Source organism: Hesperophylax consimilis, chromosome 6, assembly GCF_061612785.1.
Source record: "Hesperophylax consimilis isolate HC1 chromosome 6, BYU_Hcon_1.0, whole genome shotgun sequence".
Lineage (NCBI taxonomy): Eukaryota > Metazoa > Arthropoda > Insecta > Trichoptera > Limnephilidae > Hesperophylax > Hesperophylax consimilis.
In genome coordinates this window covers 35313253-35333059 of record NC_142841.1, presented here as the reverse complement: position 1 = coordinate 35333059, position 19807 = coordinate 35313253, and the positions used below count along the sequence as shown (strand labels likewise).

At 33.6% G+C, this 19807-nt stretch overlaps 1 protein-coding gene across 1 annotated transcript in view; it reads left to right on the top strand.

Moving 5' to 3' along the window:
* LOC149423283 (uncharacterized) overlaps window positions 1–19807 on the top strand; it is a 673327-nt gene that overhangs the window by 639621 nt on the left and 13899 nt on the right. Inside the window, exons 3-4 of the mRNA XM_089632637.1 lie at window positions 807–884; window positions 7806–7987. Of these exons, the coding sequence (XP_089488763.1) occupies window positions 807–884; window positions 7806–7987 (260 nt within the window). The remainder of the gene's footprint in view (window positions 1–806; window positions 885–7805; window positions 7988–19807) is intronic.

The window sequence follows — 19807 nt, the reverse complement described above, 5'->3', positions numbered from 1 at the left end:
ATCTTTGATACAGGGTGTATCGGCACGTACCCGACATTCTTTAACCGCTATTCTTTAGCACATTTGGAGTAAAAAATGTTATGGGCACTTTGCTGTCCGGTAGCATTTTTTTTTCAATTAAAAACAAAAAAAAAAAAATTTCCACACTACATCACTGTCATTGGCATTGCTTTTCGGGTTCAACAGCTGTTATAAGCAAGTATGTCGAAAAGCGTCTTCGCTCTTTCGCACACACTAAATAATAATAGTTAATAATGAGACGAATGGTGCCGTGCCATTTCGTTCTGATTGTAAAAGTGCGCCACACTAAAAATGAGGTACACACGTGCATTATTCAACGGAATTCGAATAAAATATTGCCAGATGGGTTTTCAAACTTTGACAAAGGATAAAACAGTGGTGACATGTGGTGAAAATATGAATAATAATTTTTTTATTAAAAAAACGTTACCGGACAGCAAAGTGCACATAAGATTTTTTACTCCAAATATGCTAAGGAATAGCTGGTTAAAGTTTGTCGGGTACGTGCCGATACACCCTGTATATAAGTAAGACTGAATGAATTTATACACTCAATCGTATGAGGTTTTAATAATTTGAACAAAATTGTATATTAACTGAATTGTAATTGAATAACCCTAACAAATAAACTATTAAAACTCAATTATCCCACTGCCAACTTTCTCATCCATGTTTCGCAACTACCATTACTGTCTGAATTAACATTTCCATTACAGTGACCCAGGTGCCTACAACTTACAACAAGTATTATACGAATCTAACGAAATGTGTTCTCTTTGTTTCAGCCAGCACAAACCTGGTGGGAAAATTCACCCAAAGTGTTCGGCGAATTGTTCAAGACGTTAAGGATGAGGGTACCTCGAGTAAGTAAAATAAAATTAATAAATCATTACTTTTAAAATAATAATAATAATAATGATCAGATATGCGCGATTTTTGGACTAAAATTTGGAGTAAAGATATAAAACATAACAAGAAAATATTGTCTTCTTTTCATTGGTAACATATAGAGATAATGATATCCTCACTGGGATCTCCCGTGCTGAGGATGTCATTTACATATTATAATTTAATTATAGAAATTAAAATTACAACAAAGTAACTCATGAATTTTTAAAACTTCCGATTTTATTTCCGGGTTAAATCTTCCCCATATGTAAAACTAAACCCTTCCACACACTTTTCCACAAATGATCATCTAGTCAATCAACATTATGCAGTTGCCCTTTTGGCAATATAATCATCTAAATGCATGTATACTAACTATATGCAAACATGTAAAAAGTATTGTCAAATAAACGTTTTTATTATTTTTTTTTTAATGCTTCCGATTTTGTTGTCCGGGTTAAATCTTCCCTATAGGAAAAACTAAAGCCTTCCACACACTTTTCCACAAATGATCATCTAGTCAATCAACACTATGCAAGTGCATTATATAAGCAAAATAAATACAAAAAAAATAGAAGAACAACACGTCAACTCACCAGAGATCAAATGGGAAAATAATTCACCGACTCCAGATATTTTCATATCAGAGGGTTCGGCTCGGTAGAACTCCTAACATGGCCTATAAATCCTACTGATCCCTCAACATAAATATTTAAAAAATCTTTCGTTATCCTACATGTATTCAAAATTACCGACTTTTGCATCTTTATATTATATAAATTTTTTGATAGATCTTATACGCCTAAATTTTTAACGAGAGACCTAGGTATAATGCCAGTAGCCGAAATAACGACTGGTAATATTTTTATAGTCTGAGAATGCCAAATTCTTTTTATCTCATTTCCTAAATCTGTGTATTTTCTTATTTTTTCATTAACAGATTTTTTAATATTACAGGAATTTTGAATAGTGACATCAATGATATAAGTTATTTTTTTTAATTTTGTCGTGTAAAACTATATCGGGTCTATTATAACTAATCGTTCGGTCTGTTAGTATAGTTTTATCATAATATATTTTATAAAATTCGTTTTCTAAAAATGTATTTGGTTCGTATTCATAATGTGGTATTATATTACGGCAGTCAATCAAGTTATGTTTAATTACCAAACTTTGGTGAACTATTTTTAAAACTTGATTGTGCCTAAATATATACTCGGACGGTGCTAATATAAAACATCCCGATATAATGTGTTCTATAGTTTCCGGAAAAGCCAAAAATTTTCTACACAAATCATCAATTTGATTTTTATCTTTGATTATATGCTTCGTATAATTTTTTAGTATTAATGACCCTATCCTGAATGACAAGCATAAATCCTTTTATTTCTGCGCTCAACTCTTCAATACTCAACCATTTGTTTGAGGAAAATTTGTCAACATACGTTTGGTTGAGATAATTAATGTGTTTTGCGTGTAAAATTTTATTTGACCAGGAATCTAATAATTCCTGGTTTGGATCATAAAAATGTTTATCACCGTATAAATTTAAAGGTGTAATATTTTTATCTGCCTTGCAAATTATTTCGTGCATTTCTGAGCTATGAGCTTTCATAGGGAAAAAAAGTTCTTAGCATTTCTACCTGATTATGTTACAAAGAAGTTATTTTGACTATACCTCTACCTCCTAAATTTCTAGGTAAATTAATTCGTTCTATAGCTGAATTTGGATGATGGCAATTAAAATTTGTTAGAGTCGTTCTAATTAATCTTTCTAAGTTATCTAAATCTGTATTAGACCATTTAATTATGCCAAATGAGTATGTTAATAGAGGTTTTGCCCAAGTATTTATTGCTTTTACTAAATTTTTAGAAGATAGATTGCATTTTAAAATTTTCCTGATCCTAATATCATTTTTAATACTAGTATGGTCTAAACTATTTGATTGTGGGTATCCTAAATACTTATAAATCTCATCCCTTTTCATACTAGTAATTTGGAAATTTCTAAATATACTCTCGTCCCCATATACAATTTTGCCTCTCTATATGGATCGTTCTACATTTATCTAAACCATAAGTAATTTTGATAGTATCTAAAAAGTTTTTAACTACCTCGATCATTTTCTCTAAATTTTGTTCAGAATTCGAAAATAATTTTATATCATCCATAAATAATAAATGCGAAATTGTACTACTCTCCCTTGTATTACCCTTAACTTTTATTCCAAACTTGCTTTTAATTTACACTTTAGATAGAGGATTCAATGCTAATCAAAACCAAAGAGGACTCAACGAGTCTCCTTGAAAAATTCCTCTTTTAATTGAAATGCCCGGTATTACTATTTGCTTACCTTTTAAATTGATAAGTAAATTGGTATTCCAAAAGGACATAATATTTTCCAAAAAGCTAATAATAATGGGGTTAATTTTATATAATATATATTTAATACTTTGATCAGCCACGAGTGCGGGACACTATCGAAAGCCTTTTGGTAGTCTTTATAGCAAGTATGTAAATTACGTTTTCGAGTTTGAATCTGTTTTAGAATTACAGAATCAATAACTAATTGTTCTTTACATCCCATATGTTTTCTGCGACAACCATTTTGTTGTTCAGATAAAATGTTTTTTTCATCTAAATGAGTATATATTAAATCTGTCAAGCAAGAGGTTAAAATTTTGTATACTGTCGGTAAACATGTAATGGGTCTGTACTGAGAGGGATTATTAATATTTTCGCTTTTGGGCAACATATAAATAATGCCCTTAGTTAGGAAATTTGGAAAATTTTGAGGTTTACTGACAAATTGTTTTTTTTTAAAGATGTTTTGCCAAAAGAGGATGTAAAGTAGTCAGACGTTTGTACCAAAAAATATGTATCCAATCGCAACTCGTGGCTTTCCAATAATGAGTAATTTTAATAATTTTGGTTAACAATTCAACCGATATATTAGAAAAACTCATTTGTTCAATGCCTGAAAAATTGAGTTCTTCATTTTCTATCCAGGGACTTGACTTTTTATTTGAGATTTAAATGTTATAATGTTGAGGTTTTTGAATGGATCAATAAAGTAGCTTTTACCACTTTTTTATGTGAATACCGCACAAGAGTCCCAACTGCTCCCGACCGTCTGGAACCAGTAAGACTATGGCATCCGAAACTGGGGTATGTTGTAAGGCTGAAGCAGTGGGAATGGGAAGGAGATGGGGAAGAGGAAAGTGGAGGAATACCTGGCTATTTGAATCTGATCACCAAACACGGTTAAAACCAATTCAAGTAACTCCCAATTCGGAACGGTGGGCCTACACCAGGGCAATACTGAGAGTATCTTTCACTCTGGAACGTGTCGCTTATATACCATATGTTATTTTTAAATAGTAGTTTGTGAAAAATCACAATCAAATAATTTTTTTTCTACACCCCGGGATTTGAACCAGCTTGCTAGTCGAGAGCCTTACCCTTCGACCACGAGGGCCGTCAATTCTGTTTTGACCTCTCTATCAAAAGTACCCTCTCGAAAAATCGCCTTGCACCTCAATGGGAGGGATGGATTCAAACATCCGTCATGACTGACCCCCATATTCTTACCCACCCCTCATCTCCGTCTCCTTCCCAGAATTTCCCCAAAGACCCTCCACAGTATCCTCGAAGATGACATTAGCCGTGAAGGAAATTATTTTATTTGGGACCTCCTGTGTGGAGCTAACGCAAGAAAAATTTATTCAATCCAATAATGTAAAAAAATCCAATAATTCATGTTTTATTAGTAGGATCAGAAAATATAAATTATTCTTTAATTTTCAAACACGCAAATATTCCTATAATATATATTTTATTATTGGGTTATAAAAACGTATCCCGATTTTATCGCCATAAGATTATTATAGGTAATAAGTATTAATAACTATTCCTGTTCATAAAAGACGCGTTAAAATGCCCTTTTACGAGTATGATACCCGCAATAATATTACAAAGTAATGGCCTCAGATACAATTTCATAACAAAATATAACGGTAAGACAATAAAGTAAGATATTGGTCCTAAAAGTCAATTTTATTATTGGCTGAGACAGTGTTACTTATTTCATTTTAATTTCACGAAGAACCTGACATACGTGGGGGTACCCAAAAGAAACCGAACTGGTTGCGGTGATAGTACCGGGTTCTGCCGGTAGGACCGTGTACTGTGCTGGACAAGTTGTCCTTTCTTTTGGTATGAGTTTTTTTGGTGACAGTTGTTTTGTGTGCTCGTCGTTTTTGTGATAGCTGATTTTCCCCTTAGTACCCCCTTTTACACCAAGCCACACATTTCAAAGGGAAAATTTTCAGTAATTCTGTATCTGTAAGATTAGAACTTTCATCAACTATCTTGTGTGAACAAAATAGTGTGAATCATTAAAAAAGAGTGGTGTACCGTTAAAATTAAAAATTCTCGATTATTTCAGAACAAAAACTACACATATATTATACTAGTAGTTCTGTGAACAGAACGTGAACAGAACCTCGTGTACAAATAAGTATATATTGTAATTTCTTTCTTTAGGTTTGTAATCAGGTAATTTATACTTATACTTACCTACCTAATTAAAAACCATATGATATTGTATGTAATTTTTTTCCAAACAAGAAATTATACAATTTGTCCAAAGTGTCACCATCTCCAAAGATACATATTTCTTCAGGCAGGTAGGTGTACAAGGAGAAAATGCTTATTTATTAAGAATCTCTTCATAATTTTTGTAATCCGATTAAAAACGAGATTGCAGGCTTGACCCAATGAATTAATAGGTTTTCTGATAAAAAATTAGTAAATGACGAATATATTATCACGATGTCGGAACCTGACAATGAATGTTCATGAAAATCCTAATATTTTCTTATTTCGTATTTATATATTATCAAAGCAAATGCACGTGCATGATCACGTGTTCCGATATATAAGGAAATTACTAAATGTTTTTCAGGAAACGGCTTGCAATCTCGTTTTTAACCGGATTACAAATTATTTGAAGACATTGAGAGATAATATTGGAAAGCTCAGTCAAAATTAGCCACCTAGTCCATGTTATCTGTTTAGTCCAAATAAGACTTACTTGAATAATAATAAGTAGATGCAGTAGATTTTTGAAACCAGAAACGGAACGCACAAACAGATTTACAGACAAACAGTCGAGTTAAAATAGGGCTTCCACTTCCCCATCTCTTTCCCTTCCCGGCTACCTTCAGCCTCACAACACACCCCAATTGGGAATATCCAATGATGGTTGGAAGCAGTTGGGACTCTATTGCGATATTCTTAACTTTTTTTTAAATCAAAGCAAATCCGAGTTCATTGAACCAGAGTTACACAGACAAACAGTCAGAGCCTCGATTGAAATTAGTATTTAGAATATATTTGTAAAATGATTAATTTTTCGAGTTATCCAGAGAAATGGAGTACAGACGAAAAAGTCAAATTTTCCGATGGGAAAGTTAAATAAAAGAAGACGGTTTTCTCTCGGGTGACAGCTGGCGTCAACCGCTTCATTTAAATCCTAATTACAATTCAAGTAGATATTCAAACAGAACCATTTAGTCCAAGGCGAGATCATTTCATTTGAGGGGCGTTTTGCATATTAAAAAAACTCTTCTTCGTTTTACATTTTATAAAATTTTGCTTGTTTATAATCGCCTCAATAAAATTATTCAAATAGTCTTCATTCAACTTGTATCCATTAGCCATTGAAACAAATTATATGCATTAGAAAATTGCAGCAGCTGCGATTTGAGCTCTGGGTGGTTCAGCCAATCGGCCTACTGCTCTCCGAATAGTTGCGACAACCTTCAGATCCGCATTTGTCATTGATAATGTGTCGATTTTACGACTCGTTCTGGTGTTCAACAGGTCGACTGTCGAATGATTTGAGGAACTCTGTGTTTTATCCTTCCTTCAACATGGGTAGCTTCAAGACGCACGTTCACTCCTTCCTTTCCTCAAAAAGATCCTCCACATGACATCCTCAAATATTTAACTACTCAGGGTTAATATAAAATAGAAAGCCTGCAGACGTACTAAATACAGGGTTTTCCAACAAGAGGATTATTTTGATACTCAAAGAGCTATCGAGAGATGATTAATGATTTTTTATGGCCGGAATTGGATGGTATTGATCTGGACAACGTTTACTTTCAACAAAACGGCGCTACGTGCCACACAAGCAACGAAACCATTGATCTTTTACGTGTAAAGTTTTCGGACCGTGTTATCTCTCGAAGAGGTGATCACAATTGGCCACCGAGATCTTGTGATTTAACACCTTGCGACTTCTTCCTTTGGGGCCGCGTGAAAGAGATAGTCTACGCCAACAGCCCAGTGTCAATTCAAGACCTCAAAGATGGAATTCATGAGGCTATCGAGGACATAAGGCAGCCACTTTGCGATTTGGTTATGGAAAATTTCATGAAAAGGATATGGTCCTGTAGGCGTGGTCGTGGTGGCCATTTGACTGATTTTATTTTTCACTATTAACGGCATACCTTTTTCTTTATAACGAAAAAAAAACATTTGATCATTTTTAATAAAAATGGCATTTTTCTTTGAATATCAAAATAACATCTCTTATTGGAAAACCCTGGATAGACATTTTTATTGCAATAACCATTGACAAAAAATTACCAACTCCTAAACTAACTAATGGCGCATTCTCATCTGATCTTTCTATTCTGTGAGAATCTATACTCAATTTATTGAACGAAAGTTCATGTCGATTCAACTTTTGGTTTCTTTCCATCGAAAAGCCGGTTCTCATTGATCTATTTCATAGATTCTATGATTCTGTGGTCCCTGCAACGACATCGAAATTAACACATTTTTCTTTGCCAATATCCTAAAAAAAATGTATCTGATGTACCAGGCGGGCAGACCAAAGAGGAGGTTATCGAGACGAACGAGCGCCTCCGCGCAGTACGAATACGGCTAGACGACTCTTACGACACGGCCAAGAAGTCGCTGGTCAACCTGATGGCGCGCTACGGGGACAGCAAGGCGCAGAGAAACGTCTTCCAGCGGTACAACCTGCTCAAGCTGATGATCAAGGTAATAACTAATAACTATCTCTAACCCCTGTACACTCATGTGCTCCTGGTATCCCCTAACAATATGTATAAGGTCTGTAATTTTATTTTTTAGAAAAAGCGTTTTACAATTGAGTACCTGAATATCGTACAAAATAGTACTTTTTAAATTCATACAATTTTAATACTTCATACAGTGAATTAGACTTATTTAACTCAGCACCCCACAATTTCAAACCTAAAATCAATAAATAATTATATTATCATTTTTATTTTTTATTACGTACATGCTACACATTACACAGACTAGATCCATCCCATACCCCTCCCTTCCCCATCCCATCCCTATAGGCTAATGTAACTTTTTTTTATTACATAAATATTATGTATTCACTAAATAATTAAAATACTTATTATTGGTTAATACCTATTATTGGTTAAACAATTAACACTTAATACACCATACTTTGTAATTATTATAACTGTTGGTTTTCCAAATAAAATAAAATAAAATAAAAATAAAAATTTGGAAGCCTTTTTTAGGTTTTTGGCTCAATGCTCACATTTTTATTATTTCTGATGAACTTATTACTAAAATCTCAAATATTTCTAGAGGAATCCCTACGGATGCAAGTTATGTACACAGGACCTTACAATTAAAATATTTTATGTAAACCTTTTATAAAAGTCAAAAGGTCTGTAAAATTTTATAAAAGGTTTTTCAAGTATAAAATTAGCGGTAAGTTCCAGATTTTATTTTTTCCAGACGATGAATTAGTAACTTCTCAAGGATTCCCTCTAGAAACATTTAAGATTTTGGTAATACATTCATCAGAAATAATTAAAGATCGATTTTCTAGGCCTGCTAGGGCGAATTCGACCGTAGGCCAATCCATTACGCCGGTCCGCGCACTGAATATTGTTTTTATACAACTTCATCACTTATGTCGTTAAGATTCCCATATTATAGGGCAAATTCAACCGCAGGTCTGTCCAATACACAGGGCCACGCATCGCATATTTTTGTGCACGGCTGCTTCACTTACGTCGTTGAGATTCTGGTTTCATTAATGGGTCATTGTCTCGTCTTAAATTTTAGCTCAAATTTAATGTTTGATTTCTGTCGCTATCCCCTAAACCTCCGCTACGTCACGCTTATTCACTCGCTGGTCATTAAAAACCATATTATCGTGCATCTTATGAAAATTGTCTACTAACTGATGTCGAAGGCTTGCCACCGCTGGTGTTATCCTCAAAGTTAGCATATTTACAAAAAGAATTATCATTTTTGAAATCTACAACAATAATTGCAAAAAGCCGTTGATAGAACTAAGTTTGGTATTACTAATGTCACTTTTATAAAACTCCTCCTTATATGTAAGTCCCTACGTACGTAAGTTGGGTGAGTCATTATTTGACATGACGAAGGAGTGGCCACTCTGAAACTGTGGCCATGCAATGCTAAATAATGCAAAATCATCTGTTTTTGGATTGAAAAAACTGCAAAAAGAACACATCTTGTTAATTTCACCTTGGAAACAATGGAGCAGTCTTTTCAAAAGCCTAAATAAAATAAAGAATCAGGCTAAGTGCAAAATCTCAAACTTATGCATCCAGTTTTGGATACGATTTTATTGATTCCAACATTCGTTTCAAATTTCTTAATAACTTTAAAATTCATTGGATAATTATATAACATTAACGAAAAATGAAAGATAATATTGTTTTTGATAATATTATTGTAATTAAATCTCAAGTAATTGAGGTAATAATCTAACTTCACTCTAAATAATAATCATTCTAAATGAAGAGAGGAAAGGGTAAATCATTACAGAGACGTGGCCTTTCATTTCAGTCTCCTTATAAATTTGATTTGTTTTCGCTTCGTAACGAGAAAAGTCGCCCTTAAGGCGGCTATTGTTTCGAGAATTTGGGTCAATTTTGGAAAACTCGCATAAGTATTTATTTTGTTTCAAAACAAACTTCGGACAAAGGAAGAATTAAAGCGATGGTTATTCGGAAAGGGTTGGGAATTCAGCTCCGAAAAGTTTTAAATAATTTAACTTCGTCTAGTTGTATCTCGAAAATGAATTCATCTTGACGAAATTGCAGTCACAATTCAATATAAATATACATTTTTTACTATGTTTGAAATTACATTGATTTTTCGTTATATTGAATAATTTTTAGCATATGTTCTTACTTTAATAGAAATTGATCACTTATGAGGGTGTCTGCAAAATAAACTCAGAAATAATACTTATTATGAATCTACATATATTATTAGCGGGTTGGATTTAGGGTTCTCGATCCCGCATCTCGCAATCCCGCGGGATATAAGCAAAATCTGCGGGATTTCTGGAATTGCGGGATTTAAAAAAAAAACTAAATCTACACCAAAAATATGCTATGATAACAGTCCCACCAACTAGTGTGGAAGAAGAGAGTTTCCCGCAGTAAGGCTGCAGTGTACAAATGTCCGTTCACGTACGGGTGACAGGACTCGCCAGTCTATATTTTTTACATTTATCTTTTCTGAAAGTCTTCTTAAAATATTTATTATGTTACTTTTCAACTTATGTATTTAATATTGCTATTACCAAAGATGATTGATCTCAAATGATTTTGGCGAGTCCTGTCACTGGACAGTAATGTTTTTATATTTTGCGATATCTTGTTTTATCAAAAACTTCTTAAATTACTTAAATGACGTACTTTATTATCTTTTCGGTGTCTTTTTATAATTTTCTAGTATATGAGATAATTAATACCAAATAATAAATAAAAATGCAAAGAAAAAGTTCGAATTTATTTCAAATTATTAAAAAATCCTGAAAATCCCGCGGGATTCTTTTTTCGAATATACTATATTAGTTATATAAAAAAATATCCCTACATAGTTTAGTGAAATTCAAAAACTTTGTGTTCTTCAATATTTTATGGCGTATTTAGAAGCGTGTAGGTACACAGAGTTATTATTATGTTTCAGTCCGAAAATAAATAATTCATTTCCCTTTGTGATATTGAGAGATGGGTTATGTTTTAATGAGGAGAACGAATCTATGGTCATATGTAATTTCAATTGTTTCTGATCTTACATCAAGGGTTGTTGATATCTGATAATATTTCCCGATGGTTACTCCTTAGGTTAGTCATTACTCGTATGTTCATGGTAGTAGCATAATTGCCATTAATTGAACAATAATTAACGAATAATAGAAGAGTATGTATGAGACGATGTATGAATGTGAATGAGGCAAGGAGTGTGTGCCAAGACCGAGTTGTTTGGCGGTCCGTCCTCTCTGCCTACCCCTGCGGGGAAACGGCGTGATGGTTAGTTAGTTAGTTAGTTAATTAACGATAGTCAGGAAACGTTAGTTACGTACCTAATGCGATGTAATTGGGTAATATTACTATAGGTTTGAAATTGTAATTACGGAATGTATTTGTTTTAATTGGTTTTAGGTATTTTGTTTTAAGATTTCCCCAATAGTTATATTTATTTATTTTTGTCTATTCTTGAATACACGTTTTACAAATTATTACAGTGGTTTATATTGCAGTACAGAGAAAAAAGTACAGAAAAAAGGTATAAAAAATTAAGAACATAGGTTGATTTAGGTAAAACTGTGTGTGTGTGATATTATATGTAATGTGAGCACCTCACTAGGAAAACCTGTGCTGAGGTGTTAACGTGTTTGTGATTAAGGGTGACAGGTATTTATGTGTTGTGGTAGAAAGTTATTAAGTATTATTTTTTTTTTTTTCACAGACATATATTGAAACATGAAAACACACTTTTATATGTGAGTGTATGTATTTATGGATAATTCTTGAAGAACGTGTATAATATTTAATTTTACTTATTATATTTTGGTTATGTTTGGTTTGGAATTATAATCTTTTGAATAAAGTGAATATTTTGATTTTTTATCCAGGCTACGATATGTTTTTTGAGAAAATTTGTAGATGTGTTTGTATTCGATAATTGTTTCAAAGTAATGGGCATACTGTTAAAAAGTTTGGTTGCGTAGTATTGAAAGTGTCTTTGTCCGTGTGTGGTGTGTGTTATCGGAATGTTCAGTGTTTTATTTGTTGAGGACCTGGTTTTTATTATGGCTTTTGCTTAATTTGTAATATGAAATTATCACTCATCAGTTTTATTAGCATCAAGATGACACCTTACAGGCAATCAGAAGGCTGCGGGTTCAATTCCCGTCGGCGGCATGTATTTTTTCTCGAAAGATTTTTTCATTTTATATAAGTGCTTCGGGCTAATAATTATTGCTTAAAAATGATATGTTATCCTTTAGGCTCTCCATAGAAACCTTGTCTCTTAAACATTGGTTTATCATTAAAAGAAATACGAGATTTATTTATTTATAAAAGTGATACATGAAATCATAAATATACAGTGTTGAGTGTACGTATAATATGTATACGAATACATATACACAAATGCCTATAGCTGAAGTGTTGCAACTGAAATAACAAGTACAATAAGATAATTTAAAATTAAATTAATTCTTACAATAGGAATACTTATGTACAAGTAAAATAATAGATTAGTAGCCTTACTAAAACTGTGGGGAAAATATTAGGTGCCGCGTAAGGTTAGAACAGTGAATAAATTGACTTCTTATCATTGCGTTTGTTTGGGTAAAACGGTCTTAAACCAGGCTCAAGGCCGGTTTTACAACACCAACGTTGAACGGGCGTGTAATAATCTAATTAGAAAGACTGTATGTTTATAGTAAGAGTTCATTATTGTCAGATAGTTGTATTATCTTCCGGTATTTTATGTACAATCGACATACGTGGGAAATGCCCATCTCATACATGACCCAACATAAAAACAGCCTGGGTTCTCACCGCCTAGTAAACTCTGCTCTTCCATCGATAGAATAAGGTGCTCTCAAAGCAATTGTGACCACATATTGCATAGATGGGGCCTTATCGATGTGTTAATTAGACTACGGAACTTGTGGTCAACGAAGTCCTTGGGGCGACTTCTGAGACCTTAAACTGGCTCGCAGACCCAGATATTTCCATTTGACTCCCCCCCCCCTCATATACGAAATAAGAAGAAGACCTGTAGGTACATGTGGATACATACGTTGATACTCGCTTAAATTTTACATGCTGATTTTTTATATTTTTTTTATTTAAGTATATAAAACAGTCATGATGACCAGCCCAAAAATGTACATGCATAAATGTTTTAATACAAAGTGGTAAAAAAAATGATATTAATAACAAAAATAGTAAATTATTTTAAATTAAGAAAATACATAGATTTGGGAAATGAGATTAAAAGAATTTTGGCATTCTCAGACTATAAAAATATTACCATTTGTTATTTCGGCTACTGGCACTATACCTAGCTCTCTCATTCAAAATTTAGGCATATTAGATCTGTTAAAGAATTTATATATATAAAATTGTCATTTTAAATACATTTAGGATTACGAATCATTAGTTAGTATTACTTTAAATATTTATATTGAGGGATCGGTAGGATTTATAGGTCCAATTAGAAGTTCTACCGAGCCGAACCCTCTGATATGAAAATATCTGCAGTCGGTGAATTATTTTCCCATTTGATCTCTGGTGAGTTGAAATGTTCTTCTTGTATTGTTTTAATTATTATGCTTTTATAATGCACTTGCAAAATGTGGATTGACTAGATGATCATTTGTGGAAAAGTGTGTGGAAGGTTTTAGTTTTTCCTGCGGGGAAGATTTAACCCGGACATAAAGTCGGAAAAAAAGCTGAATGTGTAAAAGTAAGTGACAAACAAGAATGGGTTAAACCTACAATTAGAGGCGTTACTGCGTACTAATATCTCGTCAAAACTTGTTCCACTATTAGAACGTGATAAGCGGTGCGCGTATACCTGAAACGGTAGTTTTAGTTAGAGCGTTGGGAGAGTTGGGGGTCAGTTGGAGGTAAAAAAGCGGAACTTTTTTGACGCTTCATGTCTCATCTACTTATAATACATCAATGGGTACAATACAAATATGTCCATAAACAATTTATTATTTTCACCTGTACTGATTTGGTAGGTACAATATTGCCTGTCTTTAAATAATGAGCTTCGTCAAAATATCAGCTTGATATGATTAATGGTAATACTCTTTTTTTAAATTGTTCATAAAATATATAACTATGTATAGCAATGTAAGTGTTATAACGTGTAAAAATGTTCGCGGTACAGAGGAGAAATATTCTGTTTGTGTGATGTGGGCCTTATGTCTTTCATCCTCGTTGTTGATGTTTTTGATAACGCGTTGATGTTAATTTTGGGGTGTTTGGTGTATGAACTGATGCATGTATAATTTCATGCAGAAGTAATAAATCAGAAAGTTTACGTCTGGCTGTCAGAGTGTAGTTTATAATGCAAAAGTCGGTCATTATACGTTCTAAATTAATCTTATAAACCTTCACGATAAGCGATTACACGAGTTATTTTTCTAAGTATAGATTTGATCTTATAATTATGATTTATGCAAACATGTGTCAAGATGTTATGCAGTGGTGGAATTCAACCATTACTAAATTATTAATAGTAACAAAAATGTATTTATGATAACAATGGGTTATTTTCACTAACCATAAATACGGTAAGTTTATTTTTCGCTTATTTTTTGTATTATCGTACTAAGCACATTTAATTTGAATATTTGTGTAACATAACAACATATAACACTCTTTTCCAATCCCGCAGGATTGCGAAATATAATTTTAAAATCCTGCGGGATTGGCGGGATATTTTATTAAAAAGCATTAACAATTTGAAATAATATAAACTTTTTCATTGCATTCTTAATAATAATAATAATATTTGGATGATTTTTATAGCGCCCTTTTTGTGCAAAATCGCCTCAAGGGCTCTGTACAAGTATATAATACACTTCTACAGTGATCTATGTTATTACTAACTATATATGGAGATAAAATACAATTTCAATATTTTGATTTTAAAAATGATCTAAAACCGTACATTCCGGAACGGTTCCAATTGGCTACAACGTCATTATGATATAGAATCCGCCAATGTCTAGTAAGACGGCCGTCACTAACGCCGCCGAATTCACGAATAAAAACTAACTTGTCGTTTAGGCGGCAAATTTAAAATGGCACATTTTAAATATTTAACATAATAATTTTTTTCGAGAATAAAAAAAAACAGTGAAAATACCCTGTTGAATATTCTAAAAAGGTATGATGCCCCTCGTAAAACAATACAAAATTGCTGTTTGTTTTCAGTTAACAGTGCGTTAAATCCTTGGAATTTGGGACAAAGACCGCCAGTTTAAAGCCAGTGCGATCTCGCTGAAAGATATTTAATTTTACATATACTCGTATATTTAAAGTTGGAAGATAATGGCAAGGGACCATCGTTCAAAATATTGGTCGCTTCGCTTGCAACGGTTTTTTTATATGAATTCTCCGTGAGTTCAGTGAAACTAGAGTAGAGGAATCAGTGAAGGGACAGGTAAGTATCTTCTTTGCAATATTTTTCATCTCCCTTTTGCTTCCCCTCCCCATTTCCATCCACCTACCTACAAGGATACCGTCAAAGTGGTCTACACCGCGATTCGCAATAGCATTTAGTACAAGGGCGTACATAGGACTTCTATTCTATAGTAATTCCTCTGTTATTTTACTACCCAACCAGAAACATCTCCAGTCTCCAGTGTCCTTCTTCTATAGTGGAATTCCTCCCCGCCGCAGCCGCGTGGTACCCTTTACCCCCACCCTCCACTAACCAACCCCAACATAATCTCCCGGCATTAATCAAGCAGCCTCTTGGTAATTCCATCTTTACTGATATCAAATAGCCTCCGGCGGAGAATAATGACACGATAAACATTTCGTCGCGATTCCGTACCGAATATTATTCTCTAGACAACGTATTCCTCCAATCGACCGTAAATATAACTAATATAATTACTGCTAAATCATTTCTGTTAAAAGCACTATATCAGTGTTTCCTGAACTTTTGTATCAGATCCACCTAACTGCCTAACATAACTGGCCTCAAAGGATGAGTCTAATCTTTCGGTTGCTTGCTTATTATTGGTTAACTCTCGATTACTTTTTTGCAAAGTTTGTATATTTTTATCTAACCTTAATTCAAGTGGTTCAAAATTATTTTTAACTTTTCATGTTTTTTATTTGGTTTAATCTTCTTCTTCTATATAAATAAAAGGCAGTGTTCGCATGTGTGGGCTCCATTACTACAAAAAATACTCCGCCGATTTTGCTAAAAATTTAAGTTTGTTCTTATTAGTACCAGGAGTATTTAGAAAGTGAAATACTAAATACTAGTAATATTGAAGCATTACCGGGTACAGTCTAGTTTTTAAAAAAGGCAAAAATGAGATACAACTATTTCGTAAAAAAAAAAAGATAATCTGACGTATTTTCTTCAAGCCATGTTTTACTGTTCTGTCTTTAAAAACTAAAAAAAGTTAAAACAAATGAAATATTGCATTCTTGTCACAAAAAAAATTGTCTGTCGTTTTCTCAGCTTTATGATTTTGTGGTTTGGCTCCCTTGACATCTACGGCGACGATATACCAGCGTCACTGTATCCGTGTGGTTGTGGCATCATGCCTGCTTTATGTAAGTACCAACCAGCGTCACTCTATCCGTGTGGTTGTTGCAACATGCCTGCTTTATGTGAATACTAACCAGCGTCACTGTATCCGTGTGGTTGTGGCATCATGCCTGCTTTATGTAAGTACCAAAGATATTAGAACTAATATCTTTGGTAAGTACCAACCAGCGTCACTCTATCCGTGTGGTTGTTGCATCATGCCTGCTTTATGTGAATACTAACCAGCGTCACTGTATCCATGTGGTTGTTGCATCATGCCTACTTTATGTAAGTACTATAATTAAATTTAAGTAAATAAAAAAATAGGTAAAAGCTTAATTATGAGTAAACCTTCAGGTTCAAAATCATAAGAAGGTATACACTTTCTCTATGTTATATTTACGTGATCATGGATAGAGTACGAAGAGAATATGATGGGCGATTAAATTCCACCAGTGTTATTATCGTAGTGATAAACTGTGGAGTGGTTGAGCCAAGTTCGGAGTTCAGCCAATATCGTCCGTTCTTAAAGGGAATTTATGACCTGAATTAAGTTTTATGGCTACGGGTGTAATAATTCTCTAATCGGGTGTAAAAGTCGGGCTATTCTAGTAAAACGTATTCATGCCCGTCTTCGATAGATGAAAGAAATTAATGTTTTGCTTGGTTCCGTGTGGATATGCAGGTAGAAGAGAACTATGCAATGTTCTGTCTTGCGTCTAACTCCTGACTCTCGTACGCAAAGTTTTGCACCGTATGCGGAAAGTGTAAGTGACGCACAAATGTAACTCATTTTACTGCCGCCCTAGCTCCTCGTTCCATTTGCGTATTTAAGCAAACAGAGGCCGCGGGTTTAAGTCCGACGTGCGCGATATGATATTCTTGAAAAAAACGATTATAAAGGTATTTTTATTTTATTTTTATGTTGACCAATAAATTTTCTATGACGGTTTACAATTTATATTTGACCGGTCGGTGGCCGAGTTGACATCGCGTTTGGGTCCCACCCAGGCTTATTGTGTTCAATTCCTCAGCTGGCTAAGTCCTCCATCACAAAACAAGCAACATTTTTAGCTTACTGTGGTGGTAGTAGGAGATTTTCAAATATTGTCAGGTTATTCGTAACCCGGGAATGTTTGTCTTTCTTTTTCAGAAAAAAAATGCCATTTTCGATCTGCCGCTAAAATGACGTGTTCGTTTTTATTCGTGAATTCGGCGGCGTTGACGTTACGCCGGGCAACATCACGTTGGTGACCGCCGTCTTACCAAACAGTGGTAGTTTCTATGTCATAATGATGTTGTAACCAGTTGGAACCATTTCGGAATGTGCAGATTTTGAAATCAATAATTAGGAATGAAAATTACACATTTTTAGTACAATTTTTAAAACCGTAAAAATAAACATAAAATCTTACACACATTTCTAACGGTATTCTTAATTTATGAAAATGATGAAGTTATGGGGGGGAGTTGCTAAGAGAAAATGATGAAGTTATGGGGGGGAGTTGCTAAGAGAAAATGATGAAGTTATGGGGGGGAGTTGCTAAGAGAAAATGATGAAGTTATGGGGGGGAGTTGCTAAGAGAAAATGATGAAGTTATGGGGGGGGAGTTGCTAAGAGAAAATGATAAAGTTATGGGGGGGAGTTGCTAAGAGAAAATGATGAAGTTATGGGGGGGAGTTGCTAAGAGAAAATTGGGAAGTAGCTGGCTATTCATATATGGTCAACAAACACGGCTAAAGCAATTTTTTTCTGTTCTGAATGGTGGTCCTTTACCAAGGGAGATACTTAAAGTATGTACGGGAATGAACGTGGCGAAAATATACAATTTGTTATTCAATTAATAAATAGGGAATTCTCGTGCATTTTGTAAATAATTTATTTCAATAAAGATAATTATTTTACTATGTGCCTCTTTTTTTTCTTTTTTTTAAATGCATTTTCAATTTTTTGTAGTTGTTTTAAAAATTGCGTGCTATTTCGGCTCTGAAAACGGTCATGCGCCATTTTGACCGCGACGTCACAAGTGCTACGTCACACCTTTGCCGCCGCCGCCGCCATCGGTTTGCAGGATCTACTCGGGCCGGTCAACAGTGACGTCATCGTTCGCCCTTGAACGCTTGATCAATCACCGGGCGTTTTTAGCTGCATTGAAATATTTCGTTCGCGCCTGTTGAAAATAATAAAAACTATGTATTCTTGTGTCTGAAGTGTTTCTACATGTGAATAATTAATAATAAGTGATTTTTTGGTGTGAAGAGAATTCCCTATTGTGGAATAAAAGAAAATAATCAAATAAAATTAACTTGTGCGCGTCGGGATTCGAAGCCGCGACCTCCGGATTCTTAGCTAGGGATCGTAACCACTCAACCACGGAGGCCGTTAAAATTTACCTATATAATATGTGTTATTTCACATATAATGAATATGATATAATACATAAGTTTGAAAATATTTTATAAATACATATTTCTTTAAATGTATTCATGAAATATTTTCCATTAAACTGTGTTAAGTCAGCCGAGTATGTTTTAAAATCTATGTACACTGTTCATTGAACTCTCTTTTTAATTTGTTTTATTGTGTAAAAATAAGTTTCTTTTATTTTATTAATGTTGTCTTTCCCGAAATGAGTTTTTTTTTAAACTCACTGGGAATAATATATTATAAACTAGCTGATGTGTACCCGGCATTGATCGAGGACTCTATGAAGTTGTGAGGCCTTTTTAAGATATAAAATTCCGATGTATTTAATAAGGTTTATCCAGCGTTAGCAATGTGAGCGCCCGAAAATATATTTTTTGACTTGATTACAAAACATCGACTTTTCTCTACTTTCTATGAGTATACTGTCTGCAAATATTATATTTATAAATCTTTTGGAAGAAATTCTCTAAATGATAGTGAAAACCCCATCAAAATCCGTTGCGTAGTTTAGAAGAATTAAGCGCTCAAACAGACAGACGCGGATAGCGACATTATTATTTTACAATGCATACAAAATAAAAAATATATAGTCGTATCCATAATTTCAGAAACCTCCACTTTCACAGTTGACGGCAATTTAAATTTAAATTAACAAAATGTAAAAAATACTAAAAATAAAATAAAATAAATAAAAATAATAATTAAAAATAAAAATAAAAATGATAACAACTAACAATTTGTAGGCTTTTAAGACAGTTAAAATACATTTAAATTAAAATCAAAACTATAGCAGACTTAAGATCATGCGA